Source organism: Centruroides sculpturatus, unplaced genomic scaffold (genome assembly GCF_000671375.1).
Source record: "Centruroides sculpturatus isolate CEXI.00-Female unplaced genomic scaffold, Cexi_2.0 scaffold452, whole genome shotgun sequence".
NCBI lineage: Eukaryota > Metazoa > Arthropoda > Arachnida > Scorpiones > Buthidae > Centruroides > Centruroides sculpturatus.
This window is the reverse complement of record NW_019384638.1, coordinates 126,335-152,733: the sequence shown is the minus strand read 5'-3', so window position 1 is coordinate 152,733 and position 26,399 is coordinate 126,335. Positions and strand designations below refer to the sequence as shown.

At 27.8% G+C, this 26,399-nt stretch overlaps 1 protein-coding gene, 1 long non-coding RNA gene and 1 other non-coding gene across 4 annotated transcripts; 1 reads left to right on the top strand and 2 right to left on the bottom strand.

Moving 5' to 3' along the window:
* Nucleotides 1-205: 205 nt before the first annotated feature.
* On the bottom strand, nucleotides 206-393 carry LOC111625918. The gene has a single exon (XR_002756800.1). It is a non-coding gene; the product is annotated as a U2 spliceosomal RNA (small nuclear RNA).
* Nucleotides 394-1,902: 1,509 nt separating this feature from the next.
* LOC111625900 lies at nucleotides 1,903-15,754 on the top strand. 2 transcript variants are annotated; one of them, XM_023369159.1, is made up of 2 exons: nucleotides 1,903-2,003; nucleotides 13,254-15,754. In XM_023369159.1, the coding sequence occupies exon 2, from the start codon at nucleotides 13,364-13,366 to the stop codon at nucleotides 14,420-14,422; it is 1,059 nt and encodes a 352-aa protein (XP_023224927.1). In that variant the 5' UTR covers nucleotides 1,903-2,003; nucleotides 13,254-13,363; the 3' UTR covers nucleotides 14,423-15,754. The 2 variants fall into 2 exon arrangements, with proteins under 2 accessions (XP_023224927.1, XP_023224926.1); XM_023369158.1 differs by lacking the exon at nucleotides 1,903-2,003 and adding an exon at nucleotides 8,510-8,662.
* A 2,139-nt stretch (nucleotides 15,755-17,893) lies between these two features.
* On the bottom strand, nucleotides 17,894-18,956 carry LOC111625901. Its single transcript, XR_002756796.1, has 3 exons — nucleotides 18,789-18,956; nucleotides 18,541-18,640; nucleotides 17,894-18,445 (listed from the first exon to the last, which is right to left on the bottom strand). It is a non-coding gene; the product is annotated as an uncharacterized LOC111625901 (long non-coding RNA).
* Between the last annotated feature and the right edge of the window lie 7,443 nt (nucleotides 18,957-26,399).

The following is a 26,399-nucleotide window of genomic DNA, read 5'->3' as shown; positions in this document are numbered from 1 at the left end:
CTGTCGAAAGCAAACATTTACTCTATGAGTGTATGAGAGAGTAGAGAAAAGAAACGAAGCGACCTTGATTGCCATGGCTGCGGTATATTGGCCTGGGTATTTTTCAAGAAAACGAGCCGTATACTATTATTGCAGGAATACTTTTAGTGGATTTCGATCAAAGTAGAGTTATTATTCTCTAATTTTTATTAATTTATAACCCCGCAGGGTATGGGCCGTTCTCGGAAAAAGTGCAACTCCGAGTCAACCCGAGGCAAAGGAGAAGCAAGCTCCAACTCTTTGCCAGTTTTCAAAAAGAAGTTTAATATCGAAAAGCTTCCGGTGGAAGCGAATCAGATATTAAGCTGATTAGAACAGATACTATAAATGGTCTTAGCCGAAGCCAGAAGCGATAAAGTGCATTTCCGAAATTTTCTTATACTTCTCTCGGTGATATCGGAGTTACAGATGTAGTTATGTCGCGGTTTGAAATACAGCAAAATAGAAATAAATCGTCTAAACTGAAAGCAATCCGAATAGTAAATAGCATCAATTTAATGGATGTTATACACTAGCCTTATCTTATAAACTTGAAAATACAATTTCATTTTTAATCATCCATAGGTATTCGGAAATGAACTACAGCTAGGACATACACTAGTGTCATGGACGTCGCGCTCCATTGTTCTGTCTTCTTGACTTGGGTATAGTTTCATTTTCTTCTCCGGTAGTCTTCATCCTTCGCCTTAGCTTTTAACTCCGAATATATCTCTAATATCCTCTAATAATGATAATAATCTCCGTTTTTTCCGTTTTTCCATCTACCGTTCCCTCAATAACATCTCTCATTAGACAGTTTGTCGTAGACTTACTTATACGTAGAAATTCGAATACCGAATTTATCGTTGTCTACGAGTAGAGAAAGATAGGGGAAATAGAAGATATACGGAGGGCGGCACGATAGTTCGATATACTGCCAGCGGGCAGTGGCGTAGCGTGGGTGTCAGCCGCCCGGGGCAAAGGAAAATTTCGCCGTCCCCTTATTTAGGTATCTCAAATTCTCAATTTAAAAGACTAAAATTCAGTTTCGTCACAGAATAAATAATGAAAAATTCCGTGCTAGTGTTGCCACCTTTTTAAAATCGCTGACCCGGACGGCAGGTGAGGTTTGTTCGAACAGAAGTTCCTGACGCATGCGTATGTCATTTTGCAATGCGAAGAATAATGTGCAGTGCATGCCGGTTCGAAATCAGGTACAGTTAGCGACTAGGGAGACTTAGGTAGGGGTAACGTAAGTAACTTTGATGACTTAGATCTATTGGATATTGGAGGTGTATATGAATACGAATGAATCATAGAAGCAAAGAAAAAAACAAGGTCGACAGGTTGCGCACGATATCCCGGGCAAAATTAATATGAAATGAAATGGTTCAAATTTTTACAAGATATTATTATTTATTGTGAAATTTTGCCACCCCCTAAAAAGTGCCGCCCGGGGCGGGCCGCCCCTACCGCCCCCACTACGCTTCGCCACTGATTATTTTGCAAACTGCTTCCAAGCATTTACCTCGATCTTCTATTTAAGTGCTAATAAAAACGTAAAATACGCTGATGATCATTTCATTACATATTAGAAATATTCTTAATTTGAGAAAGTTGTTTCTTTGAATCTACAAACATGTTTTCCATATATACCCAACGGACATCTATTTACGCAAATATTTCTCTTGTTTTAAACAACACTTTCTTCATTTTTACAACACTAGACTTATTTTTTTTTTTTCAATCTCTTCCCACTTTTTGAAAGCCTGTCTCCTAACTTTGAAACTTTTGTCTTATCTCACTAAATTTGTTATCTTAATTTAAAGTGTTTGCATTATTTCGTAAACTGTTTTTCTTCTTTTCTGCAATCCTTTGCTTAAATGGAGATAAGGAGAGTAATGGCATTTACTTGATAACAATGATTTTGTTCAGCTAATTTTGAAGCATTTCAAATTGAAGAGTTAGGATACTGTAATTATTTGGTAATATTTTATTATTTATTATTAATAATTATTCTGAATATTATACATTAAAAACTAAATTTAAGTAGTATGACATGTTGCGTGCTATCTTGGCCACATGTAATGTATTAATACCTTTAGTTCCCTGATCTAGGTTAATTTGCATTTGCATTTTCTTAAAATTAGTTTTTAAATAATTTATTAATGCGGAAAGCCTTAATTTTTATTATACATATATTGTAGTTCAACAGATGTACTAAGACTAAATTTTAAAGTAAAATTTAAATTCTTATTTAGGAATAATCATGATTATGAAGATTCTAATGATCATAATCAGGTCCAACACTAAGCATATGAGCGCTTAATGTCAACACGATACTATAGCGTCTTAATCGAAAAAAAATGAATAAAAGAAAAAAATTTTTCGATTACATAATATTTTTTATTAACTATTAAACCAAACGCGAAATTAAAGAGCAAAAAAATTCCTCTTTGCGATTCATGCATTTCAAGCAATTGTCATTGCTGGCCCCAAGCGCCCATGCTATATTGGTTGTTCGATGCCATTCTAACACCGAGATATAGCCTAATTGTACAAAACTATAAAATGACGTATCATTGTCACCATTACTAGTAATGTTGAATCAAATAAACAAAGAAGAAATAAAATCTCTTGATAGTATAAAAAGTTAATATAAAACGCTTTAAATTTTTAATGTTCTTTTTTTAACACATGTCTAACCAAATCAAAAAATGTAGAATAAAATATTGCATACAGTAACCACCACATTGAGAAAAAACGTAAATATTCCTTATTACTAGGTCAAGGTGCTTCAGTTTTAGAATTGACCAAGGTTGGATCCAGATGAACTTTTTGTTGAGAACTCGATGACCTAGAATCACTAAGGAAGATCATTCAAAACGATACTTCTCATTTAAAGTGAATGAAACAGTCTGTAAATTTTTGAGTACTAGTTATAAAACGGTATATTTCTATACGCCGGGCAACGATGTTATCGATAAAGCAAATCACTCCTTCCGAAATATCTCATAATAATATCAACATATAAACAACGTTAGCTTCAATTAATTAGATTTAATTCAAAGCAAAGTCATTTAAATTTGAGTAAGCGTTGATGTAATAATAAGTGTAGATAACTCAGGATTATGTTCTTGAAAAGTTGCTTGATAAAATTCAGATTTGATATCGATAAGAGGGTTCCAACTAAGTTTGAAAGGTTTCCTCCATATCCGATAATGGAAAATTCTCTTTTCCGATAGCATCATTTACGTTACGTAAGTCAACAGCCAATCAAATATAAGAAGATTTCTTTTTAGTCATTAAATTAAACACCTATTCTGATACTCGGATCGATTCAATTAAATACTAAAGAATCAAATATTGTAATTTAAAATGCACAGCTTCACGTACCTCACATACGATTCTGTTGGGCAGATTGAACTCGTTGTTTTAATCGGATTTCGTGCACGAACAAATTAATTTAGAATTGTGAAGTTTAATAAGATTTGCTCGAAAATCTGTTGATTGAAACTTTGTAATTGCTAGATATAATCTACTTTTTTGACATAACTTAATAGAGAATAATATTAATTATAAGTATTATTTTAAAATCAATTTCGAACATTTTCTGGATTATCTTAAAGATCAATTAAATTCCTATAATAATGGCAAAACTGTAGTAAAAATTATTTTTTCTAATATACAGTCGACCCCCCTATAACACTGTTCATAATTCCGTTTGATATGAATTCCATGTTGTACGAGTCATTTAGATTTTACAAATACGTGTGCCGGGCTGTGAACGGCTCACGTATTTGTAAAATCTAAGTATCTACAGTACAGTAACAGTGAACCCAAAAGGGAAAACTAACTCAAAATGTTTTTAAAAACAACGTTTTGAAGTTCGAACAAATAAATTTCATTATTTGTTTTTTGTATAAATGGTATCTCTTAGCAACGCCATTGAGTATAGACAGCGTCTCTTCAGTATCCCTGGTTTAATTTGTGACAAGAAAAGAAGCAGACTAGATCATTAGACTATCAGCTGAATGTTTTCGAGATTCTTGTTATCTTAAATAAAAATCTACAGTAGAAGAGAATGAGAACAATTATTTGTTAGTCTATTGTAGTTGAGATAAAAAGCATCTATGAAAGACTNTGTCTATTCTTTTTTGGGCTTTCTTTCTCTGTTTCTTTTCTGTTCGGATTGCCACCAAATCCGCCGAAGGTGAGATATCTTCTAGATTAATTTCCCAACAAATTAATGTAAAGAAATTCATACAGATATGAAAATGTAATTTCTTAATAAATACTAATTAATGTCTTAAAATAAATTATATATATATTTTTTGTTTCGCATGAACATTTCAGAAGTTTTGAGCAAATATTTGATATCATAATTCAATATTTTGAATTCTCCAAAGATAGAATTTATTATGAAATTCGGCTAACAAAACGCAAATTGAATATCGTAATTATAAAATACCTACATGTACTGTATAATATATCAATCGATTCTGTCATAATGTTAGATATTTTATAAAATTCTCANATATAGAAAAAATTATTTAGAAAAAAAAAATCGATAACTTTTTTATGTATAATTTTTAACCAAAAATTAATGTAAAGAAATTCATACAGATATGAAAATGTAATTTCTTAATAAATACTAATTAATGTCTTAAAATAAATTATATAGGGGAGACCGGGGCAACTTCGGCATGCGGGGCAAGTTTGTCAAGCGCTTTTTTTTAAAAACAAAATAAAAGGAGACTTTAGTTATAGGTTAGGCAGTTGAGTTTTATTGGTAGCTTGTTGAGTGTAGTGTTTTTATTGTTCTCCAACAAGCGTAGTTGAATTATCAAGCAAATTTTCATTTTCGTTCAATTCCATATAATGTTTTACTTCCATTTATATTGAATTGACAGCTTTTGTTATAATTCCATGATAACGAAAGTTACTTTTCCTGTTAGAAGGATGTAACTTCAACTTATTCACGTGGCCAGATCGTGGCTTGGCATTCTGTTCTCAGGGTTGTACTTAATGTTTCGAAATCATGACTAGCGGGGTAAGATCGGCAACATAAAGCCACATTAGAAGCAAAGGATAAAAATCAAACAGATGATAAATGAAAACATGTTTGCATTTGTTATTCATGTATATATGTCTTTGAACTTGCATTTCGTTGTAATAATATTAAATGGGTGTTGGATTTGTATTTCTTTGTTTTAATAGTGAATTCCAACTTATACATTGTTAATAACATAATTTTATATACGTGCCTATCTTGCCCCATTACTGTTGCCCCTATACCAGGGGCAACTTTAATAAAAATAATTAAAATAATTACAACTTTACAAAAAGAGAGAAGTTGCCGATCTTGCCCCTATACCCGGGGCAACTTCGTCAATTTCTCTCTTCTTGTAAAGTTGTAATTATTTTAATTATTTTTATTTCCAAACTGATTTTAACCAGTTCTATAGTAAGAAAACATTCCAATAGACAATATGCAAAGCTTTTTTTTCAGTTTACAAAAGTGTTTATTACACAAAATTTAAGTAAAGCTTAACATGCCGATCTTGCCCCGGTCTCCCCTATATATTTTTTGTTTCGCATGAACATTTCAGAAGTTTTGAGCAAATATTTGATATCATAATTCAATATTTTGAATTCTCCAAAGATAGAATTTATTATGAAATTCGGCTAACAAAACGCAAATTGAATATCGTAATTATAAAATACCTACATGTACTGTATAACATATCAATCGATTCTGTCATAATGTTAGATATTTTATAAAATTCTCAATTGTTTGAACAATGAATATTTAAAAAAATTAAAATTCAGTAATTCTTAGTCGAGTTTTAAAATTAAATTTCTAATTATTTGATCGAATTAATAATTTTGTATGATATAAATGCTCCACAGTTTCAGAAAAATATGTACCATAACGTTAAAATAAATGTTACTTTATTATAATCAGATAAAGGAATATGAGGTGATAAATATATGAATAAAAATGAATATGTATATTTTTAGATTATCAAAAATAAATTGATTGAAAATATATTTAAATAATAAATATTAAAAAATTACTTTACGCGTGTCAAATTTTGTAATAAACTTTAACATCTTATAAATCAAACAAATTATAAAATTATTTTATTGTCCTCGATCTCCATTAATTTCATTGTACAAAATGTGTTACGTGTAGACAAGAAAGCGAAAGAGATAAGAGAAGAGATATTAAAAAAATTAAAGAACTACAGTATTTTTAGTTTAATATTCAACGCTTATTTCTGATTTAAATAAAATCTTAATCAAAATTGTTCTATCATAATGTATTAAATATAAGGATTAAATTCCTTTTCTACAGGTTTTAATATGTTCATATTATTTTAAATATAACATATATTAATAACGCTGTTAATTATATGTTAATGGAAAAAGTAAGATTTTTGATAATATATTATTTCAAACAAAAGTTAATTAAGGTTATTATATATTAATTTCGGATTTTCTTTCATAATTTAAAAGAAAAGTCATTCTTTTCAATATTCGAATATTCAAAATAGAGAAGTATTTACCCTTTAATACATATACAAGGCAGGACATAGACTTGTTGTGGCCTTAAGCTATAACATATAGCAGGCCCTTCTCCTCCATCAAATAATGAAATATAAAAAAATGAGAGACCCTAAGCTGCAGCTTGTTAGCTTACGTGAAAATCTGGCTCTGGTCGTATATGTTAATAAAAAGTTTTGAATTAGAAAGTTTATACAACTTTAATTCTGCTCTCAGCTTGAACTGACACTTTATACGATCGTTAATTTTTCTTAAACTGGGCCTATACTAATAAAAGAACTCGGTATTTTTCGATTTTTTCGTTAAGTGAAGACAAAGTTACAATATACTANAAAAAAATTAAAGAACTACAGTATTTTTAGTTTAATATTCAACGCTTATTTCTGATTTAAATAAAATCTTAATCAAAATTGTTCTATCATAATGTATTAAATATAAGGATTAAATTCCTTTTCTACAGGTTTTAATATGTTCATATTATTTTAAATATAACATATATTAATAACGCTGTTAATTATATGTTAATGGAAAAAGTAAGATTTTTGATAATATATTATTTCAAACAAAAGTTAATTAAGGTTATTATATATTAATTTCGGATTTTCTTTCATAATTTAAAAGAAAAGTCATTCTTTTCAATATTCGAATATTCAAAATAGAGAAGTATTTACCCTTTAATACATATACAAGGCAGGACATAGACTTGTTGTGGCCTTAAGCTATAACATATAGCAGGCCCTTCTCCTCCATCAAATAATGAAATATAAAAAAATGAGAGACCCTAAGCTGCAGCTTGTTAGCTTACGTGAAAATCTGGCTCTGGTCGTATATGTTAATAAAAAGTTTTGAATTAGAAAGTTTATACAACTTTAATTCTGCTCTCAGCTTGAACTGACACTTTATACGATCGTTAATTTTTCTTAAACTGGGCCTATACTAATAAAAGAACTCGGTATTTTTCGATTTTTTCGTTAAGTGAAGACAAAGTTACAATATACTAATTAATAAAATTATATTATTATAATAATTGATTTTAAAGTATTCAAAAATAACACGTATATTAGAGTAAAAATAATTTTTATAAACTTGACTAACAGACTTATAGATGTCTAAAATATTTTTAAAATATTTAGTCTATTTGTGTCTTTCTTAAAAGTTGTATAATTTTTTATTAATATAAAAACTACATTTCCATAATTTAATATAAGATTAAATTATGGAACACGTATTAAAACTATAGGTACTGTATACATTTTACAAGTTTAATAATTAAAACAAATAAATTATAATTATAATAAATTATATATGCTCTAATAAATTATAATAAAATATATTAATGAATATTTTAATAGACGGGTAATTCAGATATATATTGATATTTTAATTTAACAACAGTTTTGTTATTATTATACTGTTTTTTAATACATAATTTCATATTTAAACATATATATGGAAGGTTACATAAATTTCTGTATTAAATTAATTAAAGTTTTAATGATATAATTTTTAAGAAATATACATATAAAATGAATTAAAAATAACTTTTATTTAATTCAATAATTTAAATAAATTCTTTAAAACACTGAGTCGAAATGATAAATGTAATTCTAAACCATTATTAAAATGTTAAAGTTTAATTTTTATAAAAGAAACGGTAAAACGTTAAAAATGTCTTATTGATATCCCAAGATAAAATAAATTCCCTTATTGATAAAAATATAATTTCTTAGAAAGTAATCATCTAATGAAAAACTTTCAGACAATTGTCAAAACGATCGTTCTTCTCCTTAAATAACCAGATTAAGTGCACTTTTTCCCGAATCTCTGCTTTCGAGTGCCGCTTGTATTTATTGTATAGACACTGCAGAGTCAGCACTGTACTGCGCAAGTGCAGCTAGTCAAAAATCGATTAACCCGATAGTCTGTCTATTCGTGCATGCTTCGAATAGTACGTTTTTTTGAGGGTTCTGCTACCACCGGACATCTGTCAACCATAACATTATCATGTCTATTCTTTTTTGGGCTTTCTTTCTCTGTTTCTTTTCTGTTCGGATTGCCACCAAATCCGCCGAAGGTGAGATATCTTCTAGATTAATTTCCCAACGACGTGATATAATTTATAAAAATTCATTACTACTCATTAAATTTAAATAATAGACGTTGATTACTGGTTAAAATAGTAAATACTCATAGTTTGATAAATTATATTATCTTTGTTTGATATGTTATTATATAAGATTAATTGAAAGAAGTGTTGTTTTTAATGTAATTCTTTTATTTTTAATTAAATTATATCTTTACTTAAAACTTATTTTTAAAAATATTTTATAGAAATTATTATTGTACAAATATTAATTATTATTTTAAATATTCTTTGTTCTTTTACATTTACTACAGTGTGATTAATGTTAGAATATTTATTGAATTTTTAAAATATATATTTTTGGAGAATTACAATTGATAATACATATTCGTTCTTGATATCTGTACAGTACTTTTCTGGAATATATGATATAAAATTACATTATGTAAATTTCGGAAATTGATCTTTTTATCGTTTACAGTTTAGCTACTTGTTGCATCTTGAATAACGATCGCCTTTCTGTTAATACATCGTAGACAAATATTATCATAATATTTATTTCAATTAAAGTTTAATTTGTTTCCTTTTGTAAAATNGTTGATTACTGGTTAAAATAGTAAATACTCATAGTTTGATAAATTATATTATCTTTGTTTGATATGTTATTATATAAGATTAATTGAAAGAAGTGTTGTTTTTAATGTAATTCTTTTATTTTTAATTAAATTATATCTTTACTTAAAACTTATTTTTAAAGTATAACCCACTAAACCCAACATAATAATAATAAATAAAATAATAAAATGGTTAAACATTTTCTTTTCTTTAGCTGCAAAAATTATTAGTTTTGTTACATTTAATTTATATTTTAAGTGTATTAGAAAATATATTATGGGGAGGCAAACTGAATATTAGTCGATTATCATTTTAAATTAATGTATTAACGTGATTAATTTCAATTAATATATTGACATGCATTAAACTTTCATTTAAACATACAATAAATTTAACATAAAAGAAATTAGAATCGAATATTTTCCAGAAGGTCATTGTTTTATCAAGTACTATAATTGAAAAGCCTATCATATCTGTCGAGAGGACGTTCTTAGCTCAAATAAATTGAAATCGAAATCCCAACGAAGACAATCCAAGATGTCTTTTACAACGATTACAGATTTATCTTGTCTGTATTCACAGAAATTTCTAGCAATTTTCTAAAAATAAAATCTCTGTGGTAAAATAATCTAGCTTTGTCATTGAGTAAATTATTAGTAGTACTCGAAATAAAGGAATTCTAGAATTATTTGTGAAATATATTAAACCAAACCAAGCATTTTAAAACAAAATTTTTGTAATGTAAGAAAACCTTTCGCTAAATATTTCTAATTTAAACCTTATAAACTAATTTAGGCTAAATTATAAGTATTAGAAGCTATAATATAAATAACATTCTACTCCTAATATAGATTACTGCAAAAATAATTTCTATAATTATTCAAGAATACAAATAATTTATATAGGGGAGATCGGGGCAACTTCGGCATGCGGGGCAAGTTTGTCAAGCGCTTTTTTTAAAAAACAAATTAAAAGGAGACTTTGGTTATAGGTTAGGCAGTTGAGTTTTATTGGTGGCTTGTTGAGTGTAGTGTTTTTATTGTTCTCCAACAAGCGTAGTTGAATTATCAAGCAAATTTTCATTTTCGTTCAATTCCATATAATATTTTTTTTCCATTTATATTGAATTGGCAGGTTTTGTTATAATTCCATGATAACGAAAGTTACTTTTCCTGTTAGAAGGATGTAACTTCAACTTATTCACGTGGCCAGATCGTGGCTTGGCATTCTGTTCTCAGGGTTGTACTTAATGTTTCGAAATCATGACTAGCGGGGTAAGATCGGCAACATAAAGCCACATTAGAAGCAAAGGATAAAAATCAAACAGATGATAAATGAAAACATGTTTGCATTTGTTATTCATGTATATATGTCTTTGAACTTGCATTTCGTTGTAATAATATTAAATGGGTGTTGGATTTGTATTTCTTTGTTTTAATAGTGAATTCCAACTTATACATTGTTAATAACATAATTTTATATACGTGCCTATCTTGCCCCATTACTGTTGCCCCTATACCAGGGGCAACTTTAATAAAAATAATTAAAATAATTACAACTTTACAAAAAGAGAGAAGTTGCCGATCTTGCCCCTATACCCGGGGCAACTTCGTCAATTTCTCTCTTCTTGTAAAGTTGTAATTATTTTAATTATTTTTATTTCCAAACTGATTTTAACCAGTTCTATAGTAAGGTAACATTCCAATAGACAATATGCAAAGCTTTTTTTTCAGTTTACAGCAGTATTTATTACACAAAATTTAAGTAAAGCTTAACATGCCGATCTTGCCCCGATCTCCCCTATTAATTAGTAGAAACGTATTAATATAACGAATTACCTTAATAATGCATTCATTACTGATTTTTCCCCATATAAGTATGACTCTATATTATGTTTAATAAATTACAAATTAATTTTATTTAATTTTATTATGGCATATCAGACAATATTTTCATAAAATCGCAGTTTAGCTTGATTTGACATTTTTATTACTCGCGTACGCAATATATGGATTTATATCGAAAAAGAAATCAGTATTTTCTATTTGTTTTAAAAATGACATTTATCAAATTATTTTAATGCATTTTGCATATAGACTCTTAAAACATTTAAAAATTTTCTGTGGAAAGTAATAAAAAGTAATTTTTTATACTTGGAAAACAGAGAACAATTTATTTCCGATAATAAAATTTATTTTTTGGAAAGACTTAAATATTTAACTTCCCTTTTTGTTTTTTAAATTTTCATTAAAATTTCACATTCTAAATAACAGCAGAAATTACAAGAATAATTTTTTCAATTAATTAATTGCGGTAATAAATATAATTTTCTTTAGTTTGACTTCCACTTGGCGACTTAGCGAAAAGTTTTTTCTTTTTTTTTTTTTGTTAATTTAGGGTGTGGTTAGTTTCAAAGTAGTTGTCCGTTATACTTGTCAGCCGTAGCATTAGATACGACACAAGTTATAACATTATTATAAAATAGACACGCAGTGGATTTAATCATTTTAATTTGCTATTTAAGTTTCCTATTTTACTGCGTAGTCTCGTTCAATAATAATAATAAAAACAATGTCACAGTAAATATAAACCTACAAATTTTATTAACAGGATCGATTTGCCATACTTTACAGCGGCTGGTTTTGCATAATATAGCTTAGTTTTCTAAATGGTAGAGGTCTTCTATAAATAGTCTATAATATAAAAAGTTAAATTTCGATCCATCCTAGAACAAAAATGAAAGTTTTTATGTACGACGAGTACAGATCATTACAGAATTATATTTATATCAAAGGGTAACTCCTACAGGAATAGTTAATTAATAATCCATTAATATTTTTGTCTTGCTGCTTACCAGCATTATTCATCACTCGTTGTTGTTATGGTTACAAATGCATCGATTGATAAATAGCTGTCGTGTTATATTCTCTCTCTCCTCCGTCGTTACTGTAGTCTATAGTTGGCCTATATTGGTACTAATAACAAAAATTAAAAAGGAAAACTTTAATAACAAACATTGAAAATTGTCGAATTTAAATCCGAATCTTAAATAATTGCGTCGAGTTCAATAATAATGTGATTAGATTTCTGAAGGACAGAAAACATTTAGCTTATTACAAAGAAAACATAAAGCTGTTTGGTTTGATGAAGTCCTACAATTACTGGGATTCAATCAGAATATTTACTCTTTTCTCCTTGAATTCTTACATAGCTAGATTTAGATACATTAAACAAAATTATTAATGTTGTAAAGACTTTACGAAATAGCATTTACTCACATAAAAATATCTAATTTAGTATTTAACAGGGAATTCTTATTTAAAATTAAAATAAAAAAAAAGTGTTTAAAANGATAGTTATTATATTTTAGAATTAGAATAAATATGTCATTTTGTGCTGTAACAGAATTGAATTATATTTTTAATTAATAGAAATAAATGTTATTGACAGCTAGAAAATATTTTCAATATTTTTATCGTTCTATTTCAATTATTAAAATATTTCTGCACTAATGGAAAAAATACTCCCTTTATTGTTAGAAAATTTTGCTTCTAGCTACCTAAATCAAATTAAAAGTTGTGAGAAAACTTCAATGCTGAAGGCATCAAAAGTAATTTAGATGAGAATGGAATGCTTATTTACGGCAGATCATTTTATTTTTAATCAAAGTTTGCTTCCAATCAAGGGGAAAAAAGTTGTGAAAAATTGCTCCATTATGAATATCGTGCCTGACTAACTTCCGTTTTCCGATTTCCGTATTTAAAAATAATGATGATTACTTCTCTTTGCAATTTTTTTAATATTTAAAATAAAGATATAATTTGCATAGTAGTTTCATTTTGAATACCGAATCACTGTTTTATATATTAGAAGTTAGAAATGAAATATTATTTTTTATTTTAATTATTAATTTTTTTTTAATTCTACACACAAACATTGATCTAAATTTTAATTAAATAATTTTCAGAAGATCTTCAAGTAGAAAATCTTCATCCAGTTATTCCTTGTGACTTATTGCCTTCAACGACGTGGAGAAATCACGATGGTAGTCTATGGGGTATCGGAGCAAATAGTATTATGTGGTATAATATAACAAGCCAATCGTGGAATTCTCACCTTTTACCAAATGCAACAACTTTGAATAATTTAAAAATAGTATGTGTGATCATCGATAGCTACGTTATACTTCAAGAGGAAAGTACTGTTTTTATTTATCGAGTATATGAAAAACAATGGCTAGAAGTACCTATTTCCCTTCATTATACTGTTGTCTGTCATAACGACACTTTACTTTTAGTTGATTTCGAAACAGATGAAATATTCGAAGTGAATCTTTTCAACGGATTTCAAGAAAAAATATCACAATTAGAGGTCTCTACTCATCATCACATGAATCAAACACAGATTTCCAATATTGTTTGGTGGACAGATGCAGATAAACAAACCTATATATTATGTGAAACGTCGATATGGAAAACGAATGGCACGGTTTGGTATTTGCTTTTCGAACATTCTGATCCTTGGCCTTCCCTTCATTCTCAATCCGTAGCTTGGACACAAAATAATCAGCTTTGGATATGGACATACGAAGATTTTTACGATAATCTTTGGATTTTTAACATTAATTCGAAACAGTGGCATCAAATTGAAATTCAACCTCGAACAAATTCGGTTTCTCCTTTCATTACTTGGATAGAGAAAGGTCAACTATGTGCACTAATTTCAGAAGGGGAATGTAAGAAGTCTTATCAATCCACCACAACTTGGTGTCTTCAACCAAAACAAGAAAGAAACCATACAAGCGAAATTAATTCTACGAAAGAAAATTTAACGATTATATCCGATTTTACAGAGTCTCATTCAATTATACAAGTGTCTTGGTATCCTAAATTTTATCCTACTTATACTAATATTTCAGATGGCACCAAACGAAGTGATATTTCTAATTCTGCTTGGCATCAAGAACATTCTACTGTATTCGGTTCTGTTATTTTCTTTGGCACATCCCTTACGATTTTCGGGATAGTAGGTATAGTCTGGTGCATTCGTACTTGTGTGCACTTTCCGAAAGAAGCGTTACTTTTAAAAGACCCTCCTTCTATTAGATATACTGCGATACCCGATACAGTGGCCTAATTAACAGTAGGGAACATTTCAAACATCCGATTAAATAGACAATTTCTACTAGTGCTGGCAAAAACTGGAAATTCTCGAAATCGGTTAACCTTTTTGAATTCAGTAATGTTTTATTATTGCATTTTATTAATATCATTAATAATTATTAATTTTAATTAAAGAATATGTAAAGTATTATAGTAAATATTAACCATGATTCACAAATATGCCAAAAAAGAGGTCGGTGTTTCTTCGATGTTAGCAAATTCTAGAGTTGAATTACAGTATTTAACAAATAGCATTTGAAAAGTTTAACGTTTAAAAATTAATTCACGCTACTTTTTACGTTACTTTTAATTTTCAAATTTAAACGCGAAGGATACTTGTGTTGTTTTAAAAATATCCTGGATTGGTGCAGTGTACAGTACAAGTTGTAATGTTACGCTGAGGTTTTCTAATAGTGCATCATTTATGAGGAATCATCTTAAATCCAAGCATACTTTACTCCCAACTAAAAGTAAAAAATAAATAAACACGTAAACACAATGATATTAATTTTTAATGCCTATTCAAACCATTTTTCGGTTTACCGAAAACCGGTTTTATTGCCAGCACTAATTTCTAACTTGCGATTTCCTAGGAAACTTTTTTGAAACATTCTTTCCATACATATCATGTTGATAAAAATTCCTTCTATTTAAATCGAAAACTTTATATAATGTTATATAGGTTTTTAGTAGATTATACCAAAATTATAAATTCTTAAACATATAAATATTTATATTTCATAAAACAGAAATTTTGAAAGCCGTCGTCTTTCATATTTTCAAAGTAACTTTTTCGACATAATTTTAATAAAATGGCTATCGACTGTGATTTTAAAACTTCTGATATCCATTTTCTATACTAAAAATTATATAAAACATTGGGAAATTCGGTAAAAATCTTTAAAAATTTGAGAAAATATTTTTAAAAAATTGATCAGATTCCAACGTTTTTAAACAATTCAATATAAAAATTTATATTCCGATATCTCTATCTACACATAAAACTAGTTTATTTTATATTGTTATGAAATATCTTAAATTCATTTCTATTCGAATTACAATAGAAATTTATTTATCCTTCCGACTGCCACTTAAAATACATATCAAGTTGAAAGTATATTTTTTCTTGGGAAAGCAGTATTAATGTATCTTAAGAAGTCATTTTTGTGCCAAATACTAGTCAATCATAATTTATGTGGGGCCCTTTCAGAAAAAACTTTGTAATTCTCGAGTGCCCAAAACTTTTATCTACTTTCTATATATAATATTGGATATGATTATAGATAATAACTTATTAAAAACTCATAATACGTAAAATTGTATATAATTCTTAAAACATATTTGTTGTTGTATATTTATGGTTAAAATTCTTATTGTAACATTAACGTTTTTGTGAGAAAATTATTAAAGATATATGGAATGTTTAATTGTTTTAAATGTATTTTTTATTTTTGTACACGCTTTTATCACACTGTTTAATATCAGATTTATATTATCATAAAATAAAATTATTCTTAATTTGTAATTTTTTATCATAAAAAATTCTCATATATTGCTTTTAATTAAATTTAGCTAGCAAGAATGGTTACATGAAAATCCATACTGTATACTTGATATTTATATTTAATGTTCTCTATCCAGTAATACTAAACTACTACATTATCTCCGCAGTATCGGAATAAAATTTAGCAAATTACAGCGAAATTAAATAAATGTGCAGATAATAATTTTAAAGAAAATAGTTAGTTTTAATTTCGGCCCTAGGAGAAAATTGGCGTTGTTACGTGAATCTAGAAGCAAAACATCTTTATTGCAATTTTATTGGATCTTGCTCTATTACTAAAATGACGGAAAAATAGAATAGCAACATATTATTCAGAAATATCGACTTATTGAGAAAAATTTATTATTTATCTTCTCCTTGCGCATTTTCTTGCCTCTATCTTAATAAAATCTACGACATGTAGAAGCATTTCTCGTGTTATATAACACCACTTTTTCTGATAGTCAAAACTGCCTTCTGTATACAGGTATTTTGAATAATAGCCTACATCCTTCAAATTTCATTGCAATTGTTCGTTAGATCCCGCTCCGGATAGTGTTAAGACTTCAATTAATGAATTTTTTTCATATAAAGAATTTTTGATATTATATTATAAAATAAGCTGCGTATTATATAATCGAATATTCGATAATTTTTATTTAAAATTTTTTGTTACTCTATTTATTACAACATTTATATTAACATAACAAAAATTTACAGTCACAGAAAGTTTATTTGTTTTATTAATAAAAAAAATTTGATATTTATATAAAATAATTTATTTAAAATTTTACTAAAATATTAGTTTGAATATATTTATTCAATCGGTGATTATTCATAATCTAGGTTTTCTAAACTACTAATAAATGAGATTTAAGTTATAAATTAAATGATTAATAAATGTCTAAAGTATTATTTATTACTACACAATCTCATATTATTTACATATCTGTTAATTTAATTAATTACAGAAGTAATATCTCGGGATAAGTAACGTTAATATGTTATATAATACATCTGTATAAAAAATACAAATTTTATATTGCTATAATGTAAAATGAAGTTATTACGAATCATTTTGATTTTATAACTAAAACAGTATTTTTTAGTGAACAAGATAAATGAAAAAATCAAGTAAACATAATTATAATATAAATAATAATATATATGGCTCCATTTATATATTTACAAATCATAGATAAAATTTGGAATATTAATAGTTTTTGAGACTCTATTAGTTTCTATTAGCGTTAATAGAATTAAACTGTAGCCAATTTTTTTTTTGTCAATCTCAGATTCCAACTGAGACTATATGCAACCAAAAATAAACTTGTAACCATAAACTACATTATTACAGTATATTTAATTACATGTGGTTTGAATAAAACCTCAGTTTACGTTTCTTGGAAATTATAATTACACTGTTATAAATGTATTTAAATAAACTTTAATTGCTTGTACTAACGTTTGAGATGAATTTCATCGTTAAAACTTATATATAAAATAAAATGTTCTCAAAAATTAATTATAAATGTTACAGAAGTTGATAAAGTTTGTTTGTTTGTTGAGAAAGAATTATTACATAATTATATTTCTGTGGAAATTAACAAGTAAACAGTTATATTAAGTAAACAAGCAATTACTCGAACATTAGATTCTAGATGTAGAATGAGGAAGTCGCGCATAAGTTAGTTAACATTTGTTCCGCACAGACAATAAGTACTGCAACATATAGAGATTTCAATCAGGCAATCAGTTACTTAAATCCTCTCTTTATTACACAACAACAGCAATGAAAGAAAATTACAGTATTACAGAAATAAATTCAATTTTCGAAAGCAATCGTTGGTATGCGTTTTTCCCGTATACAGAGAAGATGCACACCATCGTGCGCAACTTGTCCTCAAAGGAAATTGAAAAAAATTTATAATGAAAAAATGATACAAACAGGTCTTTGCATTCAGGAAACATTACCCTTTCATGTTGTTCCATACATTTTGCTCTGACAACAGACAGATTTTCTTTTTTCTAACGGTAATATCAGAATATCTACTCAGAAAGCTATACTGTATAACTAATCGTAACCTGCTTTGTGTCGCTCCCGGTTAAATGAGTACTTCAGTCTAATGTTTCGCCTAATGATAGGACTGGTCTCGATCATCGGTCATAGTTAATGGGAATCCGCGATTCTCCAAGAACATGTCTATGAAGTTTGAACTCGACTTCTCCAAAGTGGTATCTTTGATCAAGAGCGCCTGTCGTCCCATAGCAATAATCATTTTAAAATTGAGGCTTTGTAAGCGTCTCTGTAACGTTCTTCGAGAAATCCTATATCGTTTGTTGGTTCTAGTTGTACTTAACTCTACTTTCTTAACGGAGTGGTTGCACTTTGATGAGATTCCTCGGACCAAGTTCTGTTAGTCTTTCGTTTGTAATCACGCACCATTACTGCCCCTAAAAAAGTAAACCAAATACTAAAACTGCGGATAGTCTATGGACAAACAGTAAATTGCTGTACATAAACTGACTAAAAAGTAATATCAACTTACTGAAAGACAGCCGCTAAAATATGGCTATTGTTTCCTTCTACTAGATGAGACAAGTTGCACTATAGGCATCTTACCCCAACTATACCTTGTACATTTTATCCTAAAACGGAAAGATTAAAATAAACGTGATTGTAACTTTTACTGATTGCCGTGTGACCGAAACGGCTGCTACTTACAAAATCCTAAACGAAACAACTAATTTTTTAATGAAAATGCCAGACTAAATTTAAAAAAAAAAAAAACCTTACCTGTGTCGTTATAATTAGATATATGTCGTGTAAGTAAACAGGTCTTAAATTAAATTACGCTTTCCGTAGATCAGAGTTTAAACAATATTGTCAAGTATGAAATTTTTCAGGATGGACATCTTGCCTTGATACGCGACTTCCTACAATCTATTCTAATAATTACAGCGTATAACTGAAAAAGGATAATCAATTGCTTTAATTTACACAATATATCATAACTACAATTTGTTTAAAAATAATTTTATACTATTTAAAATTAAAATAAAAAAAAAGTGTTTAAAAGTCACAAAATAGACCAAACCCAACATTATTATAATTTTTTAAAGTTTTAGGCTATTCTTAATAACATATTATATGAAAAACTAAGTAACAAAAACAATATCTATGTAAATAAATGTTTAAAATATACATACAATCATATAAAAATACTCATTAAAATCAGAAATGTGACTATTGATTCACTGAATAAAAATGTACTCCGTATTCAAAGAAAAATATTTCTTAAAGAGTAATTGAAGTAATTATTTGTTTTTCCCTTAAAAACGAAAATTATTTTTGAAAAATGTTAAGTGAAATTTCAAATATAAAACTAATTAGAAAATAAATCCAAAATTGACTTTTTGACCTTTTATATGTATCATAAAATATTTAAGTTTAAAAATCCACTTTGGTTTGATTTTTTCTTGAGTACTGACACAAATATTCTAATGAAATATAATAAAATTTTAATCTCTTAAAATATAATATATTATATAACAATCAATATTTCATTTATATTTTTTAATATAATAATGGAAATTTGCCTATATTTCATCAGCTTAAATCCTTTTTAATATCGTATATTAATCATACATTCCATTGAAATACCAGCTGATGCATGAAATATGAACTAGAGAAGATACTCGCGTAATTTAATTTCTTAATTCTGTTCAATGAAACAAATCAAATGAATACAGAATTTTATATTTTATATAAATTTGTTGAACAAGTAGATGATAATACCCAAATTTTGTTGAGTTTTGTTTTAGTGGTATGTAGATTAAAATTTCTATTAATAAAATTTCCCAAGAATTTTGTCTCTGAAGCTAATATTTACCGAAAGTAAAATCATTATTTTCTGTGCTAGGTACGATTTGAATAATTTTAAACTTTCAACATAAAAATTTTATTTTTTACCAAAAGTTGGAAAAGTGACAATATGTAAAATACAAATTTTATGATATGATGAATAATTTAGAAAAATGCTGGATAGAAAGCTAAAATTAAATGGATATTGTAGCATTGAAAGTATAAGATTCGTAAAAAATTTTTAAAGACGTTTAATAAAGTATACGAAATACTAAATCTGTAAATGATAGTAAGACAGATTTGCTTTATTTATTGGAAACTGAAGAAAAAAGAAGTTGTTAGAAAAATTGCATCTTAAAAAGTATATTTTTGAAGTAATTTTATATAACTATTCGAAAATATAGGATAAAGAAATATGATTTATGATTTCTTAACACATTATTCATACCATAAATATTTATTCAACAAAGAAATGTAAATCGCTGGCAAAATATTCTTTCTTTTATAAAATCTATATCGAAACGTGTATATATGTATAGGTCTAAATATAGTTTAAAGAAATATTCTCGTAAATATCACAGATTTTTTTTATTCATTAGATTAAAAAATGCCTACTATAGGTAAATGTTGCTCCTGATCCCATAAAACCTTTTGTTTTATCTTTATGTGAATTGGTAACTTAACGTTTTTTCCCCTTCTTCTTTTTTAGAATAATATGAGAAAAAATGTAAGCAGTGGAACTTTTTATTTAAGGAGATTGACAATCAATGCTCAGGACTGAAAATATCTATTAGGCCCTATTACGTAGAATACGTTTATATCCACCTTGACATTCCAAACTTAGTTTGCATCAACCATGGTGTGAGCAGTTTATGTGAATGCTTACACTAAAACTTTTAATAATGGCATTATCTACAACAATCTATACTTTTTGAAATACAATTCCACTTTTATACATTATTGAAGTTAAAAGCAGTAAAGTTGATAAATTTGGCAGGTAAATATAAAACTGGGGAAAACAAAATATTAACTAGTTACTATGCATGTAGTTTGTTTTCTCGAATTAATCCTTCCTCACTTAAGCAGTAGAGTTTATTAATGAAATAGAATAAATAAATTTGTTCTGAGTGCATAATAAACCAGATCATCTTAATAAACAATACCGAATGTCTTAAAAAAAATAATTAATGATATTAACCAAATATATATCGATTCATATATGCCAATTAAATAGCAGATATGATAAAGAGAATTAACAATTTACGCATTAAAAAGTGATCCTGTTGGAAGAATATGGAAGTTTCACCAGTAAATTTCTTTATATTTCCTAATCTTGCAATTATTACTGTATATGCGTTATGCTAATACTCCACGAACAGATAAATTAATAGAGTTTTACTATCAAAATTCAAATAAACTGCAAAAATTATATTAAATATAAATGTTTAAATTTAATTAAAAATAAAATTTAAAAAAGTATTTTACAATTATATATTTCCTATGCATTTTAAGAATATTTGTGATAATCTATTAATTTTCTATTATTATTAAAATAAGACATAAAAGTTACATTATTTAATAATTCTTTAAATAAATTCAGATGATACGGATGAGTAAAATTGACATTTCATAAAACATTTTTTATTACACATTAAAGAAAAATGATAATTGAATAAGATTTTTAACGCTTAAATGCTTCATTAAATTCCATAAAATTAATTCACATATTCCTCAAGTCAATATTCTTAATAGGCCTATCATAAATTTAATTTTACACATTAATAGACAGCAAATAGTTGTTTATTATAACGCTTTAATTCATTTTTGTCCTTTAATTTATTAAAAATAAACAATATTTTAAGTTTTATTTTAAGTTTTACATCATTATCAACATCTGAGATCTCGGAGTCGCAGATTTGCCTTTATGAAGCACCAAGTAACTCTTCTATATACCATCTGCTTCGTATCTATATGCTTAAAAAGTTAAGTAATAAATTTGCAATAATCTTTGTGGCTGCTATATTTTTTTTAAAGAAAAATTTATAATTCTTTCTCAATATAGAAATTCCGAATATTCAAAAGAAATAATTATAGATATTAATATTGTAAAAATGATAATTACAGATATTAGTATTGTAGTCTTGGTACTGTAAAAACGGATAAGCATATCATAGAAATAAATTAAACTGATTTGTTTGTGCAAAAAGATTTTAAATGACGATAGTTTCTTAATTTATGAGAAAATAATTTTTTTAAGAAATTATTTACAAACTCAGAAGTTCTTTAATGCTAGCAAACTTACATATACTACACGTATTTACTATAGCTTAAGTCATAAATAGGTTTCTACATCTTTTTCTTTCACATTAATTCATCAAACTTATTATCAGTTCTCTTATTTGAATTTTAAATAGTGATGTGCAATAAGTTATTTTCATTCGTTGTTCATTACTTTTGCATCAATATTTGCAAGGGTTCGAAGTATCGAATGCAACAGTAAGACCAAAATATGTAAGACCAAATCTCATTATTCTCTAAATCTCAATTTAACGAGACGAAAATAAAAAAAGTAAATGTCTATTATTGTTTTCACAGAGTATCTCCAGAGAACAACGGTTGTATTTGATTATGTAATTTAATATTTCAAAAAATATAAAGCTACAAAACAAAATTTAATTTATATAACTTAGTAATGTAATTTTATTTTTAGAAATACAGTACTTTAATGTTGATTTTACAAGAATAACTTGCAACCTATTGAATTACATGCAAACAGAATTTCAAGCACGAAAATGTTAACATGCAATTATTTCATTTTGATAGTTCCATTATGCGTTTCCAAACATATTTATAAGAGATTAAGATATAAAAATGTTTATCGTATTTTCTCAATTAAGTCCCACTCTTCAAATAAACCCTGTTAAAAATAAACTCCGGGCTGAAAAATATGGAAAACAAATTGAAATACAGCACTGAACAGAGTGATGTAGTTGACTAAAAAATTTAGGAGTTTAAAAAGTTCTACAAATTGTCAAGTCGGACAGAATTTTCTATTCCAAGATTCATGGAAACTTTTTAAAATAAAATTATGAATATTGTTGAATACTGAGCACGGAAAAGTCGCGATAGAGTTCATAAGTCGAGAGCTTATCGACCAAAGGGGTAACTAGGAAAATTCGAATAGGGAAAACCATTTATTTATGCTGAGTTTGAACTAGAAGATGATAGTCAAGATCTTGGTCTTAATTTCTACGACGACATGAATAGGTTTGCAGGTACTTTGGGATAAAATCCGAGACAAAATGAGTTCTTTCCGAAAAATACTGGGATGCTTCAATTTCAGGACAAGCAATAGCTGTACACTTTTATTCTGCCAGTGACAGAAATACATTTAAAATGTGGAAATAAGAAAAAGATACTTTATTGTAGGAACAATTTTTACAATAAAATTCTCCTGTCGCTAGATGGCAGTCGGAAAAAATCTCGGACATCTGGCAACTCCCGACATGGAAGTAAAGTAAACCCAAAAGACAGCGTAATAACCGAATTGAAGACGCTGAATCTGATTAACTATGAAAGCAATAGTTATTTCAAATATCTACGTAGCTGTAATCTTTAAATACAATAAACAAATGGTTTTGGAAAATGTACGAATAATTAGGCTAAGTTATTTCTTTCAATTTATAACATTTGTTGCGAGGTTATAATCCCCGACCTCGAAAAATTCTGGTCTTCAAATAAACCCCGAGGAATATGTACTTTTTAAAAATAAACCCACGGAGTTTAGTGCATGAAATACGGTAGTTTTCTAAATAAAGTATTTGAAGTGTCATTAATTTATAAACTGATGTTAAAAGTTTAAACTTAATAACTCATTAGCTTATGTAGGCATGTAACCATATCCTTTTTAAAAACTTCTAAACATCTCACTACTATTATTTTAGATACAGAATAAAGTAAACACAAATATTAGTCAGGAATTTTGGTCACTGAATAAGTTATTTTTGTCAAACATCCCTACAAAACTAACGACTTAGCGAAGCTACATACCCAACTTGGTAATTTTTTCCTGCCGCATCTGTACTTTTTTATCAATGTAGAATTAAGTTATTGCTGTTTCGTACTTTTGGTAATATGTATATGTAGAATTGTTATGGCGCTGCTCAACATTACTTCGCGGCACCACGGTTGAAAATCAAGGGATCAGGTGTATTGCCATACAAAATGCTATAAGTGCTGCCAAGAGAAATCTGGAATCGAATAGATCACATTTTTTAGGAATAATTTGGAGCGGGAGAACGTGACTTCTCTCCTATCTGTTACCAATTTTGGCTATTACAAATAGGTATAATAATGGCCAAAATTGGTGTTAACATAACTTGATAAGATGCGAAATAATTTAATCTATTCTTACTTTTGAACAGAAAATTTAACGAGCAATTATTTATTGTGATATCGTCACAATTCCGGGCATTAAAATAACGTGGCTTCCGGTTTGCATCGGAAGTTCATATATATTTCGGACCTCCTGCCTCTAAGCTTTCCATATTTCATTTATCTAACACTGTTCTCGAGATTAAGGAAAGGCAGACAGACAACGGACGACAGGGAATTTATAAGTACAATTTTTTTCAAATTGAAACCCAAAAATTACTTTATATTTGTTGTTAATGCNAAGCTGGCGCCTTAATCTTCTAGGCTGACAAATAAACAATCTCTTTACGTTTGACAATTAGTATAGAGTCGCTACATGGTAGAGACAGTACAGACGTCAGCTTGCCACTTTGAAGGATTCGTGTTTGAATCCAGATAAGTAATCTCAGGAATTTTTCGGGTGGGATCTGTTGGGAATATGTCGGGCTCAATCTATCATTAACCGAATACTCTCATACTGGGCCATTAGAAAAACCATTTTAGTGCTCCAGAGTGGAAAGAATTAAAAATAATTTTTAGTAGGTAGTTGTTGAAATATAAAATAACGTTCTCTTATTATGATTTTTGACAATTTTTAACATAAAATTAAAAAATAGAAATACGTTCAACATACTTTATAATGCTTAAGATAATTTTAAAAGTTTTCAGGATTATTTTAAAAACTTTAAAAAATTTTATTTGACAATATTTAATTTTAAAATTTATGATAATTAATAGCAATATGTTATACTAGATGTTCTCATTAAAGTGTACAAGAAAATGAAAGTTTATCTAAAGATATCTGAAAATAGTTTTTCAATATTATTAAGAGTATTTTCTACTGAAACCATAAAGTTTTAGTTGTTTGATAGCTCAATGCCTTAGGAAATTACTACAATTCTTTGCGTATAACCCCGCGGCTAATTATAGGGGAGACCGGGGCTAGTTGTCACAGTTTTTAGTCATTTCTAGTTTTAGGGTCTATATTATCAGTTTATTTAGTTTTAAGTGAAAATGCATGTAGTACCTACATATCTTTTGATTGGTTTATAATAAATATATGAGCATTTAATGATTTTTTTGTCATAGTTATTAATTATCTTAGAAACTGTGTCACGGAGCTGGTAGCCTCAGTTCCTGAATTTATTCTGGTTATGTTAAATTATGCTTGATATGACATTTAGTTGTGCCAATTCTATAAAGAAAATATAATTTCTAATTTACTATTATTTATTCTGCGAAAGGCAATAACTCGAATCTTTACATATCTGTACATAGCTCGTGAGACCAATTTTTACATCTGGAGCACTGAATGCATTTTTCCTTGGACCGGCTATAACTCTTACCACAAACCAAACAGAAGGTCTCTTCTTCCTCTTCTGATGAATCAGTCTTAGTGACAAGTTGCCCCGTTTGATGTGTGACAATTTGCCCTAAATGAACTTCCTTAACAAATCGGTTCATAGTTTCTAATTTCAAAATAGAAAATTCGATTGCTCATAATGTATATATACATTAAGGACCCACCTAACAGAAAATACAGTTGTTACTCACCATTAACTAATTGCAAGTTTTCAAACGGCACAAGACATGGTACATCAAAATTTACGCGACTCGCTGTAAATCTCCTAACCGCCAATTAACCGAAAACAATGAAACAGATATTATTCGAATTTCGTAATGATGTAGGCGAACGATAAAGGAACCTATTCCTAGATGACGTGACCGTTCAGTTTTGATTATATAGGCGATATTTGCACTATGACAACATGCTCCCTATGACAACTAGTCCCGCTCTCCACTATCCCGAATCGCAATTATATCCCCGAAATTGCTGGAATAGAAATAAAATTTCTGCATAACTCGCAACATTGCGTATTTACATTTCTGAAGTGTCTGTTAAAACACTTATTAATATGAAGTTTAGAAAAGATCCCCTCTAACATATTTTACTCGTTTCATTTTATTTATGTCAGCAGCTTATTATAGATGTAATTGTAAAATAAGTGAAACGAAAGGAAAGAATATTTGAACAGAATCACTTGAAATGCATTAAATGTCGCCGAACAGCAGGCTGTTCTATTGTTTTATTTGTTTTATTTGAAAAATAAAACAGAAATGAAACAAAAG